At 38.9% G+C, this 22615-nt stretch overlaps 1 protein-coding gene across 1 annotated transcript; it reads right to left on the reverse strand.

Moving 5' to 3' along the window:
* Nucleotides 1-2952: 2952 nt before the first annotated feature.
* Nucleotides 2953-12151, reverse strand: LOC100738683 (olfactory receptor 2D3-like). The gene is made up of 2 exons (XM_021062322.2): nucleotides 11734-12151; nucleotides 2953-7659 (listed from the first exon to the last, which is right to left on the reverse strand). The coding sequence occupies exon 2, from the start codon at nucleotides 6646-6648 to the stop codon at nucleotides 5725-5727; it is 924 nt and encodes a 307-aa protein (XP_020917981.1). The 5' UTR covers nucleotides 6649-7659; nucleotides 11734-12151; the 3' UTR covers nucleotides 2953-5724.
* Between the last annotated feature and the right edge of the window lie 10464 nt (nucleotides 12152-22615).

The raw sequence follows: 22615 nt of genomic DNA on the forward strand, positions 1-22615 counted from the left end.
CCCAAGCAAATGGCACAGACGTCAGTGCTGGGAGTCAGCACGCCCTGAAATGATAAGGGTCAAAGGGATACGTGCAGGGCATCACCCTCACCTGCGCCATTGTAAGACAGAAATGTTTGTGATCAGAGTGAGGTCAGCATCATGGTGGCACGAGACTCCTTTTGTCCCTCTCCTTCAGTCCACAACTAGTAAAACATCCGTAACTCAATAAAGGTGCCTCTGCCCAACACACCAGGATGTCAGAGAAATCCACACATCTGTACATCTAAAGGTGGGTGGACTGGGATACATGGAGTAGGCAGAACAGGAGAACAGTGCAGAGAGTGCCTGCAATCCCAAACCCTCAGCTGCCGCAGCTAAGCCTGCTACCCCAAAGAATGTGGTACCATCAGGGAAGGCAGTGCCCACGACCCCAGCCTCCGGGACGCAGAGCATCCATGGCAACAGGGAAGGAGACAGCAGCAGCAGTGTCCTTCAGCCATTAGGTGCCCATAATTCTGGCCCTTCTGCTGTTGCAGATTCCGTGACTTAGGTGACCCCAGATGCAGCAAAGGCACCTGTGAACCTGACAATCCTGGAACATGACAGAGGCATCCATGACCCTTGCTTCAACCCAACAATAGCAGAGCCCACAATCCACATGACCCCAAACATGGTAAAGGTGCCCAACATCCTGGTGTCCCAGGCAGCCATGCCAGGGACAGGAGCAACACCAGCAGCAAGTCACTGGTGACCCTGAAGGCACAAGCAGCAGCAAGAGGTCACATGGTGGAACTGATTCACAGGCAGCTCAGGTAAGAGAAACCAAACCCAAACAGACATTCAGACCAATGGAACAGAATAGAGAACCGAGAAATAGATCCAGACACCTACAGTCAATTAATCTTCAACAAAAGAGGCAAGAATATAAAAAGGGAAAAAGATAGTCTTTTCAGCAAGTTGTGATGGGAAAACTGGAGAGCCACATGTAAATCAATGAAACTGGAATATGCCCTCTCATGATGCACAAAAACAAACTCAAAATGGCTTAAAGACTTAAACATAAGACAAGACACCATAAAGCTCCTAGAAGAGAACAGAGGCAAAACATTCTCTGACATCAACTGTACAAATGTTTTCTTAGGTCAGTCTCCCAAGGCAACAGAAATAAAAATAAACCAATGGGACCTAATCAAACTGAAAAGCTTTTGCACAGCAAAGGAAATTATGTATATTAAAAAAAAAAAGACAACCTAGGTAATGGGAGAAAATTGTTTCAGATGATGCAACTGACAAGGGCTTAATCTCTAAAATATACAAACAACTTAACATAATTCAACAGCAAAAAAACCAACAACCTAACTGAAAAATGGGCAAAAGACCTGAATAGATATTTCTCCAAGGAAGATATACAGATGGCCAACAAACACATGAAAAATTGCTCAACATCACTGATTATTAGAGAAATGAAAATCAAAACTACTATGAGATACCACCTCACACCACACAGAATGGCCATTCTTAACAAGTCCACAAATAACAAATGTTGGAGAGGGTGTGGAAAAAAGCTATCCCTCCTGCACTGTTGGTGGGAATGTAAATTGGTACAACCACTATAGAAAACGGTATGGAGGTACCTCAGAAAACTAAATAAAGAACTACCAATGACCCAGCAATTCCACTCTTGGGCATATATCTGACAAAACTTTCCTTGAAAAAGACACATGCACACCCTCATGTTCACTGCAGCACTATTCACAATAGCCAAGACATGGAAACAACCTAAATGTCTATCGACAGATGAATGGATCAAGAAGATGTGGTATATCTACACAATGGAATACTACTCAGCCATAAAAAGAATAATGCCATTTGCAGTAACATGGATGGAACTAAAGACTCTCATACTGAGTGAAGTAAGTTAGTAAAAGAGAAAGACAAATACCATATGATATCACATATCTGGAATCTAATATACCACAAAATGAAACTTTCCACAGACAAGAAACTCATGCACTTGGAGAATAGACTTGAGGTTGCCAAAGGGGAGGGGAATGGAGTGGAATGGACTGGGAATTTGGGGCTAATAGATGCAAACTATTGCCTATGGAATGAATAAGCAACGAGATCCTGCTGTATAGCACTGGGAACCGTATCTAGTCACTTGTGATGGAGCATGATAATGTGAGAAAAAGAATGTGTGTGTGTGTGTGTGTGTGTGTGAGAGTGAATGAGTGACTGGGTCATTTTGCTGTATAGTAGAAAATTGACAGAACAGTGTAAAACAACTACAATGAAAAAAATAAAAATCATTGGAAAAAAAGAAGAACCATAGTAATACAGTACCACAAAAAGAAAACGACAATACTTCAGAAACCAAACTTAGAGTTAAAATGAGGCCATTATGGAGACCTTAACCCAGTCTAACTGGTGTCCTCCCTCTTCTCAATAGAAGAGTCCCACCTCACTCCAATTTAGCGATTATTTTTTCCTGCCCCCAAATATTTTTGGTGGTTGTTTACACCTGTCACTTTCAGTATCAAATCTTATAATGGAATTTTATGGTTTGATGACAGGGAGCTCCTGTCCCTGTCATCAAGCCTAAAAGTTTCTACATTTGGTCTAATTGCTATGCTATTTTCCCTCAACCTTCTTGGGCTGACAGGTTATCATATTTATATATACATATATATAACTAGGAAATAGTTTGATAGCAATTTTACTCATTCCTTTCACGGGGAGTTTGGTGGAATATGTATGGAAAAAGAAGCCCTATTCAAAGCCATCTTCAAAACAATGAGCCTTATTCTAGGTCTTTGTGTACATGGAACAATTTTAATTCTTATTAACGCACCATTGCTGCAGGCTCTCTCATGAAAAAATTTAAAAAAGAGACAGAGATAGAGAGAATTCTGACAAGACAAAATTTGAAATGTTGGTAGGACTTATTTTTGCAGGAGGGATTATATGTGATTTTCTTTGTATTTTTGAATATTTTGAACATAATTTCTTTTATAATCAGAAAAGGAAATATTTAATTTACTTTCACAGTATTGATCTCACCTTCCCTCTCCCTCCAAAATACCCCCAGGCGTTGCTGTGGCTGTAGTGTAGGCCAGTGGTTACAGCTCCAATTCAACCCCTAGCCTGGGAACCTCCATATGCTGTGAGTGCAACCCTAAAAAACAGACCAAAAAAAAAAAAAAACCCCAGGAATAATAAGTTTGAAAGCACATCTACATTTGATTGGTGGAATGAGAGACTGCAGACAGAGGATGAGGAGGGGATGGAAGACAATCAGGTGACAGCAAGACTGGCCTGAGATAAAGTAGCATTTAATCCAGTGGTGAAGGAATCAGATTTAGAACCATTGGCAGAGAATTTTACACAGATAAGCTTTACCTGTCACAGACAACAGACACACTTATATACACAGATAATTGTGCATACTTACATACTCTATCACATTTGCGCACATTATAAAAACATCCACCAAAAAAAAAAAAATTAAGGGAAGTGAAAGGAGAAAGGAGAGAGAAGAAAAGAATGCCTTAGGGAGGATCATGAAGCAATACAGTTAGATTCATTGCAGGGAGGGCCTGAAAGTTACAGAAACACTGCTCAGTCACCATACACCGGAAATAGGGCCACTGGAGGTAGCATTACTTAGATCCCATAAGACTCTTGTAACTGGACAAGATGCTGGCCAGTTGCTGTCAATTTAGTCAGGAATGTGGAAACAGAACGTGAGCAAGCCCACAGATGACTGTATGACGGCTTGGGCTTTACAGATAATTTACTAGGTAAAGGATGCTTAGAAGTATGTTTAGGAAATCAATGAAATTTTTTTTTCTTGGGCCATCATTTCAAGGGCAATTTTACTCTGCTAAGGAAGCATTTCCCTCGGGAAGAACTGCAGAAAGAGACCATAAGATAACAGGAGAGTGCTACCTCCCTTTGGGACAGAGCATACTCTCTCTCCTCCCAGAGGTGATGAAAACCGGTTACTGAAGATTCGCTCATTTTTTAGCTTATTAAAACCAGGGTCATCTCCATCCCCTACTCTATCTCAAGTGAAAAGCTTTTCACCAGACTCACCTGCTAAATGAATGATTGAATGATAATTCAATAGGACTTATTTAAGTTTCTGAATTATTAAAGAACCATTCGGGGCTTAAATAATCATATCATATTAGAACTGGAAAGGAATTGAAACTTCATATAATTCAATCCCATATTGATTTTATAAATGAGAATTTTTATTCCCAATAAGAAGTGACTAGATCATGGTTAAGAAAATCAATAACAAATCATTGTCTCGAGGCACCTATCTGGTCTCTTTCTTTGACAAGCAGTCTACACTTTCAGTTCTCATCCTCCTTGACTACCCTTTTGCACTTGTCACTACTAAGTGCTCCTTACTGCTGAAATCTTTCTCTTTCTTCGAATTAAAACACACCTTTATGGCCAGGTTACCATGATAGATCTTGGCTAATTCTTTATTAATTTGATCACTCCATCTTAACTGCAGCTCTCAAGTTGGTTTTAATCAGGATGTTTTCAAGTGAATAAACAAGATCATTTCAGACACAGAAGTCCTATAAACACAACTTAAAAACAATAATGGAGATTGTGACTGAAAGGGTATTGTCTTGGATTGATGTTTGGGGAAAGCTGTAGAAGAGCTATAGATTTTGTTGAGAATGAGTTGTCAGTGTTGAGAATGAGTCAAATGCACCAAGGCCGATTAGCAGAACCCTTCAGATAAGGGGAACAGCAAATGCTAATGACTGGATGTTGAATGTGCTTTACATTTTTGGGGAAGAGGAAGAAAGTCACTGTTGCTGGAATATAATGACCGTAGGCCTCTGAGACATTTTTAATACAAAGGCTCAGTAAGTGTGAGTTAATAAAGAAAATTACAGAGAAGGTTAAAGCATTAGTTAGATAATATGATCCATAAGATTTCTTCAAGCTTGAAATTAAAATACAAGACGAAAAATTCTCTACAGATACGAAATATCATATATCTGACAGCTTCTCAGAATATCTAGTAAATAAATTATTTGAAGAATTGTGGTCCTGTGCTCATATCAATTTACCAAGATTAATTTTCCATTCAATCACCATCTTTCAGAAGGAAGTTCCTAAAGGGAGGGCATGATCAGGTCATTCTCAATCCTGCCCATTACGTTAACCTGGCATATAAGACCCTGTAAAATATGGTACGAGTAGTTAGTCTTGGGACAAGAGCGTGCATGAGTTTGTTTCTCTATGCTCTTGTTGCTGAAATAGTCTTCTTTAGGCATTTTTTCTGCCCCATTGCTGCCTGCTTAAATCATACAGCCTATCAATAAATCGATCTCATTTCAGTAGAGTGACTTTCATAAAATGTTCCTGATCTTCAAATAAGCTATTGCCCTCACTTTTGATGCCCTCAGTATTTTTCTTTTATATTAAAAAGTCCTTCTTTATTTAACTTTTTAAAGAGTTCTCTCTGTATTTGTGTTATCTTAAAGATTTCAAGGTTTTTTTAAAGAAAGACACTAAGTTTTCCTCAAATTGTGAGGTTCTGGGCGTAGGGTGTGCACAGAGTGGGCATTTAATGTTTACTGGTAGAGCAGAGAATCGGCTCGGGCAAAGAGAGCAGGAAAGGAAAGGACGAGGCCCGTAGAGCCCTGTGGTTAATCATGCTGCTCCCAGGACTCCCTAAAAATGTCAGAAGCGACAGCCTGCGAGAGTGGACTATCTTCCAGCCAGCTTTCTCAGAGCCCCTTTCACATCCTTATTCCTCAGGCTGTAAATTATGGGGTTCAACACGGAAGTCATAACTGAATAGAACACAGAGATGACCTTGTCCTTTTCATTCATGGCCCTGGAATTGGGTCTCATGTAGGCAAATATCCCAGAGCCATAGTAGAGAACCACAACAGTGAGATGGGAGCCACAGGTGGAGAAGACCTTGAGCCTCCCCTCCCCTGACTGCATCCGAACCACAGTGGAGACAATATGCCAGTAAGAGACCAGGATGAGGGAGACAGGTGCTAGGAGAATAACCACACCCATTGAAAAGAGAGCCATCTCGGCACTGTAGGTGTCTGCTGAGGCCAGCTTCAGAAGTGCAGGAGGTTCACAAAAATAATGATTAATCACATTCTGTCCCTGGTAGGGGAGACAGAGTGTAAATGCACTGTCCACTGAACATGCAAATGCCCCGCTCATCCAGGACACTACGGCCAGCTGGACACAAACCCTCTGGGTCATGACGGTGGCGTAGTGCAGGGGCTTGCAGACGGCCACGTAGCGGTCATAGGACATGACCGCCAGCAGCGCACACTCGGAACACCCTGCTAGGAGGAAGACAACTATCTGCAGGGAGCAGCCAGCAAAGGAAATGGTCTTCTTTTTCACAAGGAAGTGGACCAACATCTGGGGCACGATGCTTGTAGAGAAACAAAGGTCAGCAAAGGACAAGTTTGTGAGGAAAAAGTACATGGGAGTGTGAAGTCGAGAGTCAGTTTGGATAAGGATTATTATGAGCAGATTTCCAAAAACAGAGAGAAGGTAAATGATCAGGAAAACACAGAAGAGCAAAATCTGGATCTCTGGATCCTGTGAAAGTCCCAGCAAGACAAATTCAGCCACAAAAGTCTGGTTTCCTTCTCCCATTGATGTTTACTCCTGTTTGCCTGTCATCAGAAAGAGAGTCGATGCATCCCCAGTGTTTGCTTTCACAAGCTTTCTAAATAAGCGCAATGCCAATGAGTGCACCTTTTGGACTGTTTGCTTTCAACTGCTTCCTACCAGGTACCAATTAGTACTAGGATGCAGACTTTTGTTTCCACCAATTTATACAAGTTTTAACACACGTTTTCCTTGCTGGATCCACTTGGTAGGCTGAATATCACAGTCCATACAGCGTCTTGATTAATTCTAATGTCAACATAACTTACATATTGCTAAATTACTATGAAGATATATTAGGGGAATTATCTTTGGTTCAATTTCATTTTCCCTTCTCAAGAAACATTTTGTACTGATATGGATCAGAAGTCTAATAATGAGGTGAACTTGTTTAATCAGTAAAAACCACTTTTGCTTTCATATTTCAAAAGAAAAAATAGAGGTCAATGTCAAATTTGACCATAATAGAGTAAGAGGTTCAAATACGGTTTGGAAGATCAAGCTGAGAAATTGTTCTTTCTTTTTTCCACCGTGTTTTTATAAAGAGGCTTCTTAAGTAGCAATCCAAATTGGGTAAAGGAAGAAAAAGAAAGTTATGTCTTTAATCCCAATCCTCCTACAAATATTTCACATGACAAAGAGGAAAAGTAGTTTGATAAAAGATGTGAAATTCAGAAATGTAATAGAATGCGATTTTAGTGCCCAGGGCCTTGTTCCAATGAAAGGAGCCAGGGCCAAGCAAGAACTTGAATTTCTGAATTGGATATTTATCGGATTCCACAGCCCCATCACACAATCTCCCTCTGCTCTGACTTCCGCTTCAGCTGTGTTGGACAGTTCTGACTCCTCCTGCCCCACAGACATTCGACCTCAAAGACTCGCTGTCTGTCTTTCTGCATTCTGGGTAAATTAATGTCCCAGAGGCAACCTTTAACTAATGGGCAATGAGGGTTAGTGAATACAGGCACCAGACATTTCTGGGAGGCAGTCTGCATGCTTCTTAGGCCTTGAGCTGTGGACTGAGGCCCCCATCGTCCAGGTCATGTTTATCTGCTAGGACTATCACCACCACTGCTACTCTTATTATTTCTGCTAAAGAGCCTTTGCAGGGTTTTTCCTCATCACCATCCCTCATGAAAGTTTAATAGCATAGATAAACTGTATATTTATTTATGTACTTCCCTTTAAAGGGCCACAAACCATGGCAATATCTAAGATTTCTTTCTTTTTCCAAGAACCTTGAGGTCTATATGGCCCCCACTGAGAATGCATGGTTGAAAGAAACAACTTCAATAATTTACTGTTTATTTGTATTTAACTGTTTCCTGTCTCACTGTTACTGCTTCCTTTCTGCATTTCCTGGAATCGCTTTTTAAATAAACAACCTGCACCCCAGCTCTTTTCTTAGGCTCTGCTTTCAGAGACCTAAACTAAGAGAAGAGGTATGGGACCTGAGATAGGCAATATGGCTAAGCTGCCTTCTTTGGCCAGGAAGTCACAGCTGTATCTGTTGATCATAATTAACACACTAATTGAGTGCCAGGAGGGCCAACGTACATCAAAGGTCAGTTTGAGTCTGGTGCCCCTGGTGACTCTTCAGTTACCATGATTTAGCTTTAACGTTCAGATTCCTGGATTGGATTTGCAACGCAGAAGACTTTCTGAGAGACACAGAAGCCCAGCCACTGCATTGAGGACCTTTTATGCTGGATGGTAGAGCATGCTACTGCTAACACTGCACTAATGATTATAAAACAATGGCAATTTATAGATCTAAATTACCTAAAATCCATAGTAAGGCAGGCTTCAGGTGAGGTTCAATCCAAACATTCAAGATGTTTCTTTTTAGCCTTCCATAGAGCCTTCATTGTCAACCTCATCCTAGCAACCAGAGCTGTAAAATTTCCTGCTCTCGTTGAACCATCATAATAAAGTTTCTCTGCAACAGCATTCTCACCAAAGGTATTGAGGTAACAAGTGATGTGGAACAGAGTCATATTCCCCACAGAAATATGAATCCACAAAAAAAAAAAAAAAATCCAGGAAATTCTGTGCAAAGAAAAAGAGATGTTGGAGTTCCCGTCGTGGCGCAGTGGTTAACGAATCCGACTAGAAACCGTCGTAAGGTTGCGGGTTCAGTCCCTGGCCCTGCTCAGTGGGTTAAGGATCCGGCGTTGCCGTGAGCTGTGGTGTAGGTTGCAGACGTGGCTCAGATCCCACGTTGCTGGGGCTCTGGCATAGGGTGATGGCTACAGCTCCGATTAGACCCCTAGTCTGGGAACCTCCATATGCTGCAGGAGCGGCCCAAGAAATGGCAAAAAGACAAAAAAAAAAAAAAAAAGAAAAAGAAAAAGAGATGTTGAAAGATAACCAACAAATATCCAACTAAGCTATATATTTTCATGGAATTTACAATACCTTATGCAAAAATCTGATAAAGAGAATACACACAGTGACAAAAATAACATAAGAGAAAGTACAAAGAATTCTTTTTTGGTCTTGGGACAAGAAAAAACTAATTATCACACCAAATCCATTAGCCATGAAGAAAATAGGCATCTGACTACATATCTGATGCTTTATTTATTCAACAGGTAATCACCAAGTGTCATATTCTAAAATCAAATTCTTCAGGAAATCAGCATCACTTTGAAAGAATTGATAACAAAGGCAGGAAGCTTCTTTTTGTCTTTTTGGTTTTTTTTGGAGATGTCAGTACAAGGTAAATTTCTTTTATGTTTGATTTTGTTTTTGACTTCATTTATTATACCCAAATGTGTTAAAATATCCTTTATATTCACACACACACACACACACACACACACACACACACACACACACACACCAGTCTTTCCTTGGTCCCACTATCCTTTCTAGCCACTGCCTAGTTGTTGTTGTTTTTTCATTTTGCTGCCAAACGTTCCAATCACTCTTTTCTTTCATTGCCAAACATATTCTTGACTAAGAGTTCCCATATATTTTTTCTGTTTTAATCATTTTCCGTATACCTCCTACTCCTATGACTCTACTGAAACTACCATTACAAAATCTCCCATAATTTGCTACTCATCTAATATGACCCTGTTTCAGGTGCATTCTTGTTTGTTTTGGGCACTATTTGGCACTCTTCCTCCTTGACACTCTTCTCCGTTTGGTTCTGTTAAATCTAAATATAATTTATTCAACCTGAAGTCATTTATTAGTTTGATTTTATCGCATATATACTGCAGCCATTAGGTTAAGTTGGAGGAAAAGCACAAAAAAATACCAAAGTTTCTTACTACAGCTGGTGCTTCTACAAATCTCAGTCTCTTTTCTTTACTTTTTTCTTGTGTCCTTCCAATGCTCCCACTGTAGCTAAGGGAATATTATTCTTCTCAAGTTCCCCTGCCCTAATCCAACTCAGTTCAACCTCATCACTCAGGATTTTCTTTCTTATTGTATCACAGAGAAATTAAGGACCTCAGCATAAATTGATCCAGCTTCTCCCCACTCCAGACACACATCCCTACAAACCTGTAAGAATACATCCTTTCCTCTCGGGGAAGAGTTTTCTTAGCTATAGTAAGGGTATTCCCTTGTGCCTTTAACTTCAAGTATTTCTTCTCTGGCTATATTTCCAATGGTTATATAACCTTTTTTTTTTTCTTTTACCTTCCCTATCTCCTGTGCTTTTTCCTTCTAACAAAGGAATAAATATATTTATCCTCTTACTCTTCTAAGCTTCTTGGGGAAAAAAAAGTTTTTAATCTCTCCAACAAAACTGTTTTGTACAATTCAAAGTGACTTTTCAAGCCAACTATATTGATTTTGCTTTTGGTTATCCTGTTTGATCACTTAGTCATATTTACAACTAAGATACTCTTTATGCTGTATTCTCCTTGCCTGCTCCTAGACCTTTTTTCTCCTGTAGACATCTCCTTTTCTTTTCTTTTCTTCCTTTTTTTTTTTTTTTTTTTGTCTTTTTGTCTTTGCTAGGGCTGCACCCATGGCATATGGAGGTTCCCAGGCTAGGGTTCTAATTGGAGCTGTAGTCACCAGCCTACACCAGAGACACAGCAATGCCAGATCCAAGCCACGTCTGCAACCTACACCACAGCTCACGGCAATGCCAGATCCTCAACCTACTGAGCAAGGCCAGGGATTGAACCCACAACCTCATGGTTTCTAGTCGGATTCGTTAACCACTAAGCCATGACGGGAACCCTGACATCTCCTTGTCTTTCCCTTTAGCGACCCTTTGGCCCATGATTTAATATTGGTATTTCCCTCTTTTCTTCACTTTTTGAGCCTACACACTCTCTCCGCATTACCTCACCTATTCCTCTGACTTCAACTATCTTTTAACTATTGATGGCTCCTAAATCCCTGTAGGCAACTGAGGCTTTTTTTTTTTTTTCAAAGTTCTGATTCACATATCAAGCTTCCTACTGGACCTCACTGACATTTCTGTTTTACATGTAATAAAAAAATGATAATGATAAAATGATAATAATGATGATGTTGACAGTGAGGGAATAAGTCCTGTGGACAGAGCACTTGGTTTGAATCTGAGCTCTATGAAATAATAAATAGATCATCTTGAGCAAGTCATTTAAGCCACATAAGCTTTAGTTTCTGTATCTGCAATATTAGTATCTATTTTCCTCCTTTACTACAGGGATTAAATGAAATAATTTTTCAAAATAGTTATTTGGTAAATTATATTTTAATTATCTAGAATAATAATAAATATGTATTACTAAATGCACATATATGGACCAAACATTTCACATACATTTTCTTAATTAACTTCCAATTTAAGACAACCATACTTGAAACTATTATACTTCTCTGCTTTTTTCTCATAACTTATTTTCCACAGAAATACTCCTCTTTGCCTTACATTGATAGAACTACTAAGACAGTCTCTCAGACTGAAAATGTGAGCCATTTTCTCTTCTTTCTTTTCCTTTCCATCACCTGGACAATTTAAATAGTTACTGTATTTAATCTCAAGAGATCTCAAATCTCTCTCTTCCTCTCTGTCTCTGGGATTGCCAACCTATTTTCTGATGCTATAGTTTCTACTTCTTATAATCTATGAGCTCTCTGCCTGTTATATTGCTCCTTCAAATAATAACCTTTAGAAAGCACTGTGTCATTTTCAACTCCCCATTGAAGCAATTAAGTGACCTCCCCTGTTTATGGACTTAAATCCAATGCATAACCAGATCCTAGAGTCTCTGCCTGACTACAGACATGTGCAAGATCATTGCTTACACTCCACACTCCCAACTCTTAACCCTAGAGGCCCTACACCTAAAGATACGTGAACCTGTGCCTTTGCCTGTACGCTTTCCTCTGCAGAACTTTGCTTCCTGCTTTTTATCGACCAGATAAACTGAGTCATCCTCCAGTATTCTCCCCTAATGTCTTCACCCAAGCTTTCAGCCCTACAGCTATTAATATATCTTTTCTATCATACAATATATACTTACTTTAAGTCATTCTGGTTTTTTCTAGTTTACAAATTCTTTGAAGATAAATATCATCATTTTTCCCCATTACTTGAATTAACAAATATCTGTTGGACAAATCAATAAATATATATCCTATGTACATACTGTCACATATACAAATATATACATATTTTCACTCATATACCCAAACATGAACACTTTACAACCAGGAAAAACAAAGTGTGAATTAAGTACAAAAGACACAGTATGTATTAGTATTGGTACCCACAGAAATGACTAGCAAGAAAAATTGAGGCATGCTCATTTGAGGTTGGGAGTAGGTAAAGTTGCAAAAACAATAGGTTTTTTTTTCTTCCTATCTTCAGTTCAAAAAGAAGCAAAGATTATAAATTGGACAAACCCTTTATCTTCCATATGAGCTGTGACAAAGATGATAGAGCAAGGCATTGGGTCTTAGAGTAATAAAAGTCCTCAAAAAGATGTCATATTAATCCCACTTTCCAGACACAGGGACTTCAAAATTAAAAAAAAAAAAAGATTTTCTGTAGCTTTATGCCTGTGGTAATGGGGAAAGTACAAAGTATAAAGGGATGAGAACACAGTCAGCAAAGGGCAGAGGTTATCTGGCAGAGTCCAATTGTTGGATGATAAGGCCAATGTGGGAGATTATCATCCTAGAGATTTTAGAGTAAAAAATCCTACTTTTTCCTACTGTATAGAATCTGATAACTGCAAGCATCTTGAAGCAGGATTTCTATATTGAGTTTTACATAAGGAGAGTTAAAGATAAGCCCTATGCAAAAAGAAGAAAGAGTGACAGGCAGAGAGGGAGGAAGGAAGAAAGGGAGGGAGAGAGGGAGGGAGGAAGAAAAAAACAAAGGAAGAAAAACAGAAACAAGGAAAGAAATGCTGAAAAGGAAAAGGAAGTTCTTTATAAGCCCTGGAGAAGCTCCTAAAGGGATGCAGCCTCCTTGACACAACTCCCACTCTCACCTGCTGGCTGAGCTGAGCTAAGGACAGAGCAGTGGAGTGGCTGGCAAGTGGGTCAAGGAATGAATACAGGACAGTGAAATCTGCAATGAGGAAATCCAAATCCCACTTGGCATTTCTCACTGGATTTTTATTTCTAAACAAGCAGAAAATTTTCCCATCTGAAATGTTTGCCAACCATTAGTCTCAAAGACCTAAACTCTCTAAGGACCAGAGCATTTTCTTTCCTAAGAGGAAATTATTAAAAACTAAGGTCCTGAAAGCTGAAGTAAACAATGCATTCCCATGATTCTGACTTTGTAAAATACTCTGAAGCCATTTGTATTATGCTTGTACACACAGATTGGAATCTTTGTGTCTCCCTTGATTTCAAACTCTATTAAAAGGAGACCAGGAGAAGGATCAAGATGGCAGAGGAGTAAGACGTCTTCTCCCACAAACACATAAAAACAAACAAACAAACAAACAAAAAAACTACATGTAGAACGATTCACACAAAACATCTACTGAACACTGGCAGAATAACTTAAGCCTTCAAAAAAGGTCAAGAAACCCTCCACATAACTGGGTAGAACTAAAGAAAAAGAGAGAGAGAGAGAGAGAAAAGGAATTAGGAAGGGACTAGCACTGCTGAGAGGGAGCTATTAAAGAGAAAAGGAACCCACACCCTGGGAAGTGACCTAACTGATGGGGAGATCAGCCGAGATGGAGAACCCTCAAAATCTCCAAGAAAAGCACAGCAGCTGGACTGAGGAGGACAAAGCATAGTCAGAGCTGTACAGATCATCTGCACCACTTCCCAAGACACCACAGCCTGAGATGCTTGGACAGGGGCTGGGTTCTGAGACGCAGGCTCTGGAGGACTCTGCAGCTAGGAGTAACCTGTGCAGCAACTACTGTGTTGGTTAAGCAGGAAAGGGTGCTTCTCGTGTGGCCTAAAGGTGGTGGGGACAAACCACCACATTCATCTCTGACTCCAGAGGCGGATGTGGCTCACCACCATAGGGGTCCATGAACAGGCATAACTTGCAGCCTCAATCACCTCAGAGGGCACCACAGAGGAGGGCATTGTGGCCAAACACCACTGTTGTTGCTCTCACTCCCCTGGGAACACACACACCCTGCTGCTGCCTCTGCCAAATGCTCCAGGCACCACCTAAATCTGTCTGAGGCTCATTACCACTTCCCAGAGCCCTGCAACTAGGACTAGCCTGAACTACCTTCCTGAAAGTCCTTGCTACTGTCAAGAGCCCAGCAACCAGGTGCTCATTACTAGCCCTGCCAATTGCCTCCTTCTCCCCAGAAACACACTCAGCACCCTATAAGGGGATATACTGTCTGAAGAAAGAGACAGCAAATATCCAAACTCCCATGCCAAAAATAAATAGTAACCCCCCACAAAATACAAATGGGCACTCTTGCATAAAAATAGTCCTCAAGACTATAGAAGTTGGTTTCCCTAAACTTACAGAAAGAGAAAAATATAAATGAAATGCAGAAGTTCAGAAACCACTCTCAGTTTAAAGAATAGGACAATTCACCTGAAGCAGCAAACAATGAAACATACCTCTGCAGTCTAATAGACACGGAGCTCAAAAGAGAGACAGTGAAAATACTGAAGAAATAAAGGGTTAATATGAAGGAATTAAGAGCTGATATAAACAGTAATGCAAATTACTTTAGAAAGGAACTAGAAAATATGAGGAGCCAAGAAAAATTAGAAAATTCATTTGCAGAGATGCAAACTGAATTAAAGTCACCAAAGTGCAGAATGAATAATGCAGAGGAACAAATCAGTGACTTGGAAGATAGAATAATGGAAATCACCCAATCAGGACAGCAGACAGAAAACCAAATGAAGAAAACATGAAAGCAATATAAGAAATCTATGGGATAACAAAAAGCGAGCCAATCTATGCATAATAGGATTCCAAAAGGAGAAGAAAAAGAAAAGGGAATTGAAAATATATTTCAATAATAAATATATATTACACATTTCAATATATAAGAAATTATGTCTGAAAACTTTCCAAATTTAAAGGAAAACAGATATCAAGATACAGAAAGTACAAAGGCCCCAAACAAGTTGAACCCAAACAGGCTCACACCAAGACATATTATAATGAAAGTGGCAAAAGTTAAAGATAAAGAGAGGATTCTAAAGGCAGCAAAAGGAAAACAGAGCATCAATTATTAGGGAACCCCCCACCCAAGACTATCAGCTGATTTCTCTACAGAAACACTACAGGCCAAAAGAGAATGGCAAGATATATTCAAAGTCCTAAAAGGGAAAAATCTGCAGCCTAGAATACTCTTCTCAGCAAGAATATCATTTAAAATAGAAGAAGAAATGAAGAATTTCTCCAACAAACAAAAACTGAAAGAGTATTGCAATACTAAACCTATTCTAAAAGAAATACTAAAAGGGTTTCTCCAAATTAAAAAAAAAAAGAAGAAGAAGAGATAGGATGGAGGTAATCACAACTGGAACCCAATTACTAAAATAAGCCAGTATACAAATCTAAAAGTGAAAAAAAGAAAAACTTACTAAAAATGATGATAAACATACGGAACAGCAAAAGGACAAACATCAAGATTTTAAAAAGAACTTCAAAATCATAAAATATGGGGAAGGAAAATAAAAAAATCTAAACTTTTTTTTTTAGTGCTTGAGATTATATGACTATCAGGCTAAAGCAAGCAGATGTAGCAAGAGGTTAACACACTTGAAAAACAGGGCAACCACAAATCAAAATAAAACATTACATTCACAAAAACAAAAAGAAAATGACAGAAGCATAAAATAAGAGTAAATCAGCTGACCAAAGAAAGAAAAAAACAAAAGAGAAACATAGAATCATCTGGAAAACAAGGTTTAAAATGGCAATAAATATATATTTATCTATAATTACCTTAAATGTCAATGCAAAGAATGTTCCAATCAAAGGACACAGAGTGGCAGATTGGATAAAAAAGCAAGAGCCTAAAATATGCTGTCTACAAGAGGGCACCTTAAAGCAAAGGACATATAAATCAAAAGCGAGGGGATAGGAAAAGATATTTCATGCCAATGGACAAGACAGGAAAGCAGGAGTTGCAATACTCATATCAGACAAAATAGACTTTAAAACAAAGCCCATTAAAAGGGTCCATTAAAAAAAGGATATTAAATTGTCAATATACATGTCCCTAATATAGGAGCAACCAAATACATACAACAAACACTAACAGACATAAAAGGAGAAATTGATGGGAATACAATAATAGTAGGAGACTTTAACACCCCACTCACATCAACAGACAGGTCCTCTAGACAGAAAATCAATAAGGCAACAGAGATCCTAAAGGACATAATAGAAAAGTTAGACTTAGTTGACATTTTCAGGGCATTACATCCAAAAAAAAAAAAAATCAGAATATACATTCTTTTCAGGTGCACATGGAACATTCTCAAGGATAGACGACATACTGGGGCACAAAACTAACTTCAACAAATTTAAGAATATAGAAATTATTTCAAATATCTTTGATCACAAAGGCATAAAACTAAAAATCAAACACAGGAAAAGAAAGGAGAAAAACCTTACTACATGGAGACTATACAACATGCTACTAAAAAACCAATGGGTCAAAGAGGAAATCAAAAAGGAAATTTTAAAATACCTCAAGACAAACAATAATGACACACAACCATTCAAAATCTGTGGGATGCTGGAAAAGCAGAACTTAGAGGGAAATTCATAGTGACAGAGCCCTTCCTCAAAAGAAGAAAAATCTCAAATCGACAACTTAACTGACCACCTGAATAAACTAGAAAAAGAAGAACAAACAAAACCTAAAGTCAGCAAAAGGACGAAAAATCATAAAGATCAGAAAAATCAATAAAATAGAGATTCAAAAAACAATATAAAAAATCAATAAAACCAAGAGCTGGTTCTTTAAAAAGGTAAACAAAATTGACAAACCTTCACCAAGAAGAGGAAAGAAAAAGCCCAAATAAACATAATAACAAGTGAAAAAGGAGAAATCTCAATGGATACAGCAGAAATACAAAAAACCATGAGAGAATACTATCGACAACTATATGCCAACAAATTGGACAACCTAGAAGAACTGGACAAATTTCTAGAGACATACAACCCACCAAAGCTGGATCAAAAGGAAACAGACCAACTGAACAGACCAACCACTAGAAATGAAATTCAATATGTAATAAAAAACACTCCCTACAAACAAAAGTCCAGGACCAGATGTCTCTATAGGGGAATTCTAACAACTATATGAAGAAGAACTTACACCCCTCTTTCTTAAACTTTTCCAAAAGGTTGAAGAAAATGGAACACTCCCATAGTCATTCTAGCAATGACACCATCACCCTAATACCAAGATCAAAGATATTACCAAAAAAGAAAACTATAGGCCAGTATATTTGATGAATATAGACACAAAAATTCTCAACAATATTTTAGCCAACCGAATCCAACAACATATAAAAAAGATCATACATCACAACCAAGTGGGATTCATCCCAGGTGCACAAGGATGGTTCAATATATGCAGATCAATCAACGTCACACACCATAGTAACAAAAGAAAAGTCAAAAACCACATAATCATCTCAATAGATGCAGAAAAAGCATTTGATAAACTACAACATCCTCTCATGATCAAATCTATTACCTAAGTGGGCACAGAGGGAGCATCCCTTAACATAATCAAAGCCATTTATGACAAACCCACAGCAAATATAATACTCAATGGAGAAAAGCTGAAAGCCTTCCCACTAAAATCTGGAACAAGACAAGGATGTCCACTCTCACCACTGTTATTCAACATAGTACTAGAAGTCCTAGCTATAGCAATCAGACAAACAAAAGAAATAAAAGGCATCCAAATAGGAGGAGAAGAGGTAAAACTGTCACTGTATGCAGATGACATGATACTAAACATAGAAGACCCTAAGGACTCGACCTAAGACCTACTTGAACTGATCAACAAATTCAGCAAAGTGCAGGATATAAGATTAAGATTCAGAAATCAGTCATATACTAACACTGTATACTAACAATGAAATAGTAGAAAAGGAATACAAAAATACAATACCCTTTAAAATTGCACCCCCAAAAATCAAATATCTGGGAATACACCTGACCAAGGAGGTAAAGGACTTATATGCCGAGAACTAGAAAACATTCATCAAGGAAATTAAAGAAGATATAAAGAAATGGAAAGATATTCCATACTTCTGGATTGGAAAAATTAATATTATAAAAATGGCCATACTACCCAAAGCAATCTACAGATTCAATGCAATCCCTATCAAATTACCCATGACATTTTTCACAGAACTAGAACAAACAATCCAAACATCTATATGGAACCACAAAAGACCCAGAATTGCCAAAGCAATCCTGAGGAACAAAAACCAAGCAGGAGGCATAACTCTCCCAGAATTCAGGCAATATTACAAAGCCACAGTCATTAAGGGAGTGTGGTACTGGTACCAAAACAGACATATAGACCCATGGCACAGAATAGAGAACCCAGAAATAAACCCAGAACCCACAGTCAATTAATTTTTGACAAAGGAGGCAAGAACATAAAATGGGAAAAAGACAGTCTTTTCAGCAAGCATTGCTGGGAAACCTGGACAGCTGCATGTAAATCAATGAAACTTGAACACATGCCCATACCACATACAAAAACAAAATTGAAATGGCTTAAAGGCTTAAACACAAGACAAGACACCATAACACTCCTAAAAGATAACATAGGCAAAACATTCTCTGACATCAACCACGGAAATGTTTTCTCAGGTCAGTCTCCCAAATAAACAGAAATAAAAGTAAACATAAACCAATGGGACCTAATTAAACTGACAAGCTTTTGAACAGCGAAGGAAACCATAAAAAAAGACAACATATGGAATGGAAGAAAATAATTTCAAATCATGTAACTGATAAGGGCTTAATCTTGTCAAAGGCAAAACACCCAAATAGACATTTCTCCAAGGAAGATGTACAGATGGCCAACAAGAACATGAAAAAATGCTCAACATCACTGATTATTAGAGAAATGCAAATCAAAACTACCATGAGATACCACCTCACACCTGTCAGAAGGGACATCATTAACAAGTCCACAAATAACAAATGATGGAGAGGGTATGGAGAAAGGGGATCCCTCCTATGCTATTGGTGGGAATGTAAATTGGTACAACCACTATGGAAAACAGTAGGAAGGTACCTCAAAAGCTAAATATAGAACTACCAAATGACCCATCAATCCCACTCTTGGGCATATATCTGGACAAAACTTATCCTTGAAAAAGACACATGCATCCATGTGTTCACTGCACCAGTATTAACAACAGCCAAGACAGGGAAACAACCTAAATGTCCATGCCGTATGAATGCATTAAGAGGATGTGGTACATATACACAATGGAATGCTACTCAGCCATAAAAAGAACAAAATAATGACATTTGCAGCACCGTGGATGGAATTAGAGACTCTCATACTAAGTGAAGTAAGTCAGAAGAGAAAGAAAAAAACCATATGATATCACTTATATCTGGAATAGAATATATGGCACAAATAAACCTTTCCACAGAAAAGAAACTCATAGACTTGGAGAACAGACTTGTGGTTTCCAAAGGGTTGGGGTAGGGCATGGGATGGACAGGGAGTCTGTGGGTTAATAGATGTAAACTGTTGCATTTGGAGTGGATAAAGAATGAGATCCCACTGTATAGGACAAGCAACTATATCTTGACAGTAATGATGGAACATGATGGAGGATAATGTGAGAAAAAGAATGCATATATATATATATGTATATATGTCTGTATGTGTGTGAGAGAGAAACTGGGTCACTCTGCCATATGGTAGAAATAGACAGAACACTGTATGTAAACCAAGTATAATGGAAAAAATAAAAATCATTTTAAAAATTAAAAAAATAACATAAAACTATTCATTAGAGATTAAAATATCAAAAAATATATAGTTTTGTGCGGTTATATGTCAGTAAGAAATGCTTTTTTATGTCATAAAATATAATAAAATGCTTATCGCCAAGTCAGGCACCCTTGTGACTTTTCACTCTTTGAGCTTTAGCGTCATGATCAGAAATAAAAAGGAAGAACCTACTGAAGACAACCAAGCACCTGAGAGGGGAAAGAAACCTCCATTCAGCAAACCTATAGCTTCTGAAACCGTGACTTATGCTAGGGTCTCAATGCTGGTGAAGGAATCCTGATGCAAAGAAGAAAATGTCTCCATGCCCGACATAAGGGCATCCACTGGCTCTCATTCAAGGGTACACGCTCTACCCCTCTACCATCAGCAAAAACACACAGTCCAAAGAACACAGCCAAAGGACTTGGATCCTCAGAGCTGACAATTAGGAGTGCTGACTCTGCTATCTTTGTGCTCCAAGGGCTTCTCATATACTCTCTGTTTCAGGTCAAATGGCCATGATGGCCAAAGAAATCCTGAACAGACAACTTAGAAGGGAATTAGATGTTCTTGAACGTAGAGTTTGCCTTTTGTTCCCTGACAAATAGTCTCAGTGAGAGTTGGAAGGACCCACTAATAGGAAGAAGTTGTAATGGGGGTAAAAACAGAACCCACGCATAATACAGCACCTGTCTCTGATATCACTGCATCCTTGATAAGTGTGCAAAGCTGACATTTGCTGAATGCCTTTCATATTTCTTTAATGGATCTATTAAAACTTTTAACTAAGACGTATTGTACATCATATATTAACTTTGAATTTCCAGCAAAACTTGTGTATCAGTAAAAATCTTTGATAAATTCCTCAGGCATTTGAGCAGAATGATTATTAAATGAAATTCAGACGTTGTATCCAGAACTCCCCCACCTCAAATGGCAAGAAACAAGTTGGGACTGACAGACCATGCCTATGTGTGAATGTGGCTTTCTTGATAGTAGTGGAGAGTGTAGTGCCATCAAGATGAGGGCAGGGTGAAAGGGTCAGTGGGATGGGGTCACACAGGAGAGAGTATAGGAACAGTGGAGTAGGGTGAATGGAGCCAGTAGGAATGAGAATCACTTGGACAGCAAAATCGAGGGACTCTGGGCCCACTGTGGGTCACAGGACTAGACATGGCCAGGGCTGTAGGTCAGTAGAGGTAAGGTTCATGTGGTCATTGGATGGGCCTCTCAAGTCGCTGGAAGTGGGGATCACAGAGACACAGGAATTGGGGGTCACCACATCAATAGAGTCAAGGGATCTCCAAAATAAGTTAAGCAAGAGAGCCCAAGGCCTAGAGGGATGGGCCAGGAGGGTGATGGATTGTAAAATAAGTTCAAACCATGTGAATCAAATGTGAGTTGATTAAATGAAGACAGACGTATTAATGATGGCCATTCTGACAGGTGTGAGGTGGTATCTCATAGTAGTTTTGATTTGCATTTCTCTAATTATCAGGGATGTTGAGCATTTTTTCATGTGCTTGTTGGCCGTCTGTACATCTTCCTTGGAGAAATGTCTATTTGGGTGTTTTGTCCATTTCTCCATTGAGTCATTGGATTATTTGCTGTTGAGTTGTGTAAGTGGTTTGTATATTTTAGAGATTAAGCCCTTGTCAGTTGCATCATTTCAAACGATTTTCTCCCATTCTGTACGTTGGCTTTTTGTTTTCTTTCGGGTTTCCTTTGCTGTGCAAAGGTTTCTCGGTTTGATTAGTCCACAAATAACAAGTGCTGGAGGGGGTGTGGAGAAAAGGGAACCCTCCTCCATTGTTGGTGGGAATGTAAGCTGGTACAATCACTACGGAGAACACTATGGGGGTTCCTTAGAAATCTATACATAGAACTACCATATGATCCAGCAGTCCCACTCTTGGGCATATATCCAGACAAAACGTTCCTTAAAAAAGACACATGCATCTGCATGTTCACTGCAGCACTATCCACAACAGCCAAGACATGGAAACAACCCAGATGTCCATCCACAGATGATTGGATTAGGAAGATGTGGTGTATATACAAAACTCAGCCATAAAAAAGAACGAAATGATGCCATTTGCAGCAACATGGATGGAACTAGAGACTCTCATCCTGAGTGAAGTAAGTCAGAAAGAGAAAGACAAATACCATATGACGTCACTCATATCTGGTATCTAATATACAGCACAAAGGAACCTTTCCACAGAAAAGAACATCATGGACTTGGAGAATAGACTTGTTGTTGCCCAGGGGGAGTCCGAGGGAGTGGGATGGATTCGGGGCTTGGGTGTTAACGGATGCAAACTATTGCTTTTGGAATGGATCAGCAATGAGATACTGCAGTGTAGCACTGAGAACTATGTCTAGATACATACAAAGGAGCACGACAATGGGAGAAAAGTATGTACACGTGTATGTGTACTGGGTCCGCATGCTGTACAGTGGAAAAAACAAATTGTGTTGGGGACATAACAATAAAAAATTTTTTCAATTTTTTTAACAATTTTAACAATAAATACAAT

The sequence above is a fragment of the Sus scrofa genome, chromosome 9 (assembly GCF_054392235.1).
Source record: "Sus scrofa isolate SSC_HxYL_T2T_F1_AM1 chromosome 9, Sscrofa_HxYL_maternal_Yorkshire_Landrace_v2.0, whole genome shotgun sequence".
In the NCBI taxonomy this organism is placed as follows: Eukaryota; Metazoa; Chordata; class Mammalia; order Artiodactyla; family Suidae; genus Sus; species Sus scrofa.

Bases quoted from the DNA above. Each gene is read 5' to 3' on its own strand.
- LOC100738683 (XM_021062322.2), bottom strand. From the start codon at position 6,648: ATGGGAGAAGGAAACCAGACTTTTGTGGCTGAATTTGTCTTGCTGGGA.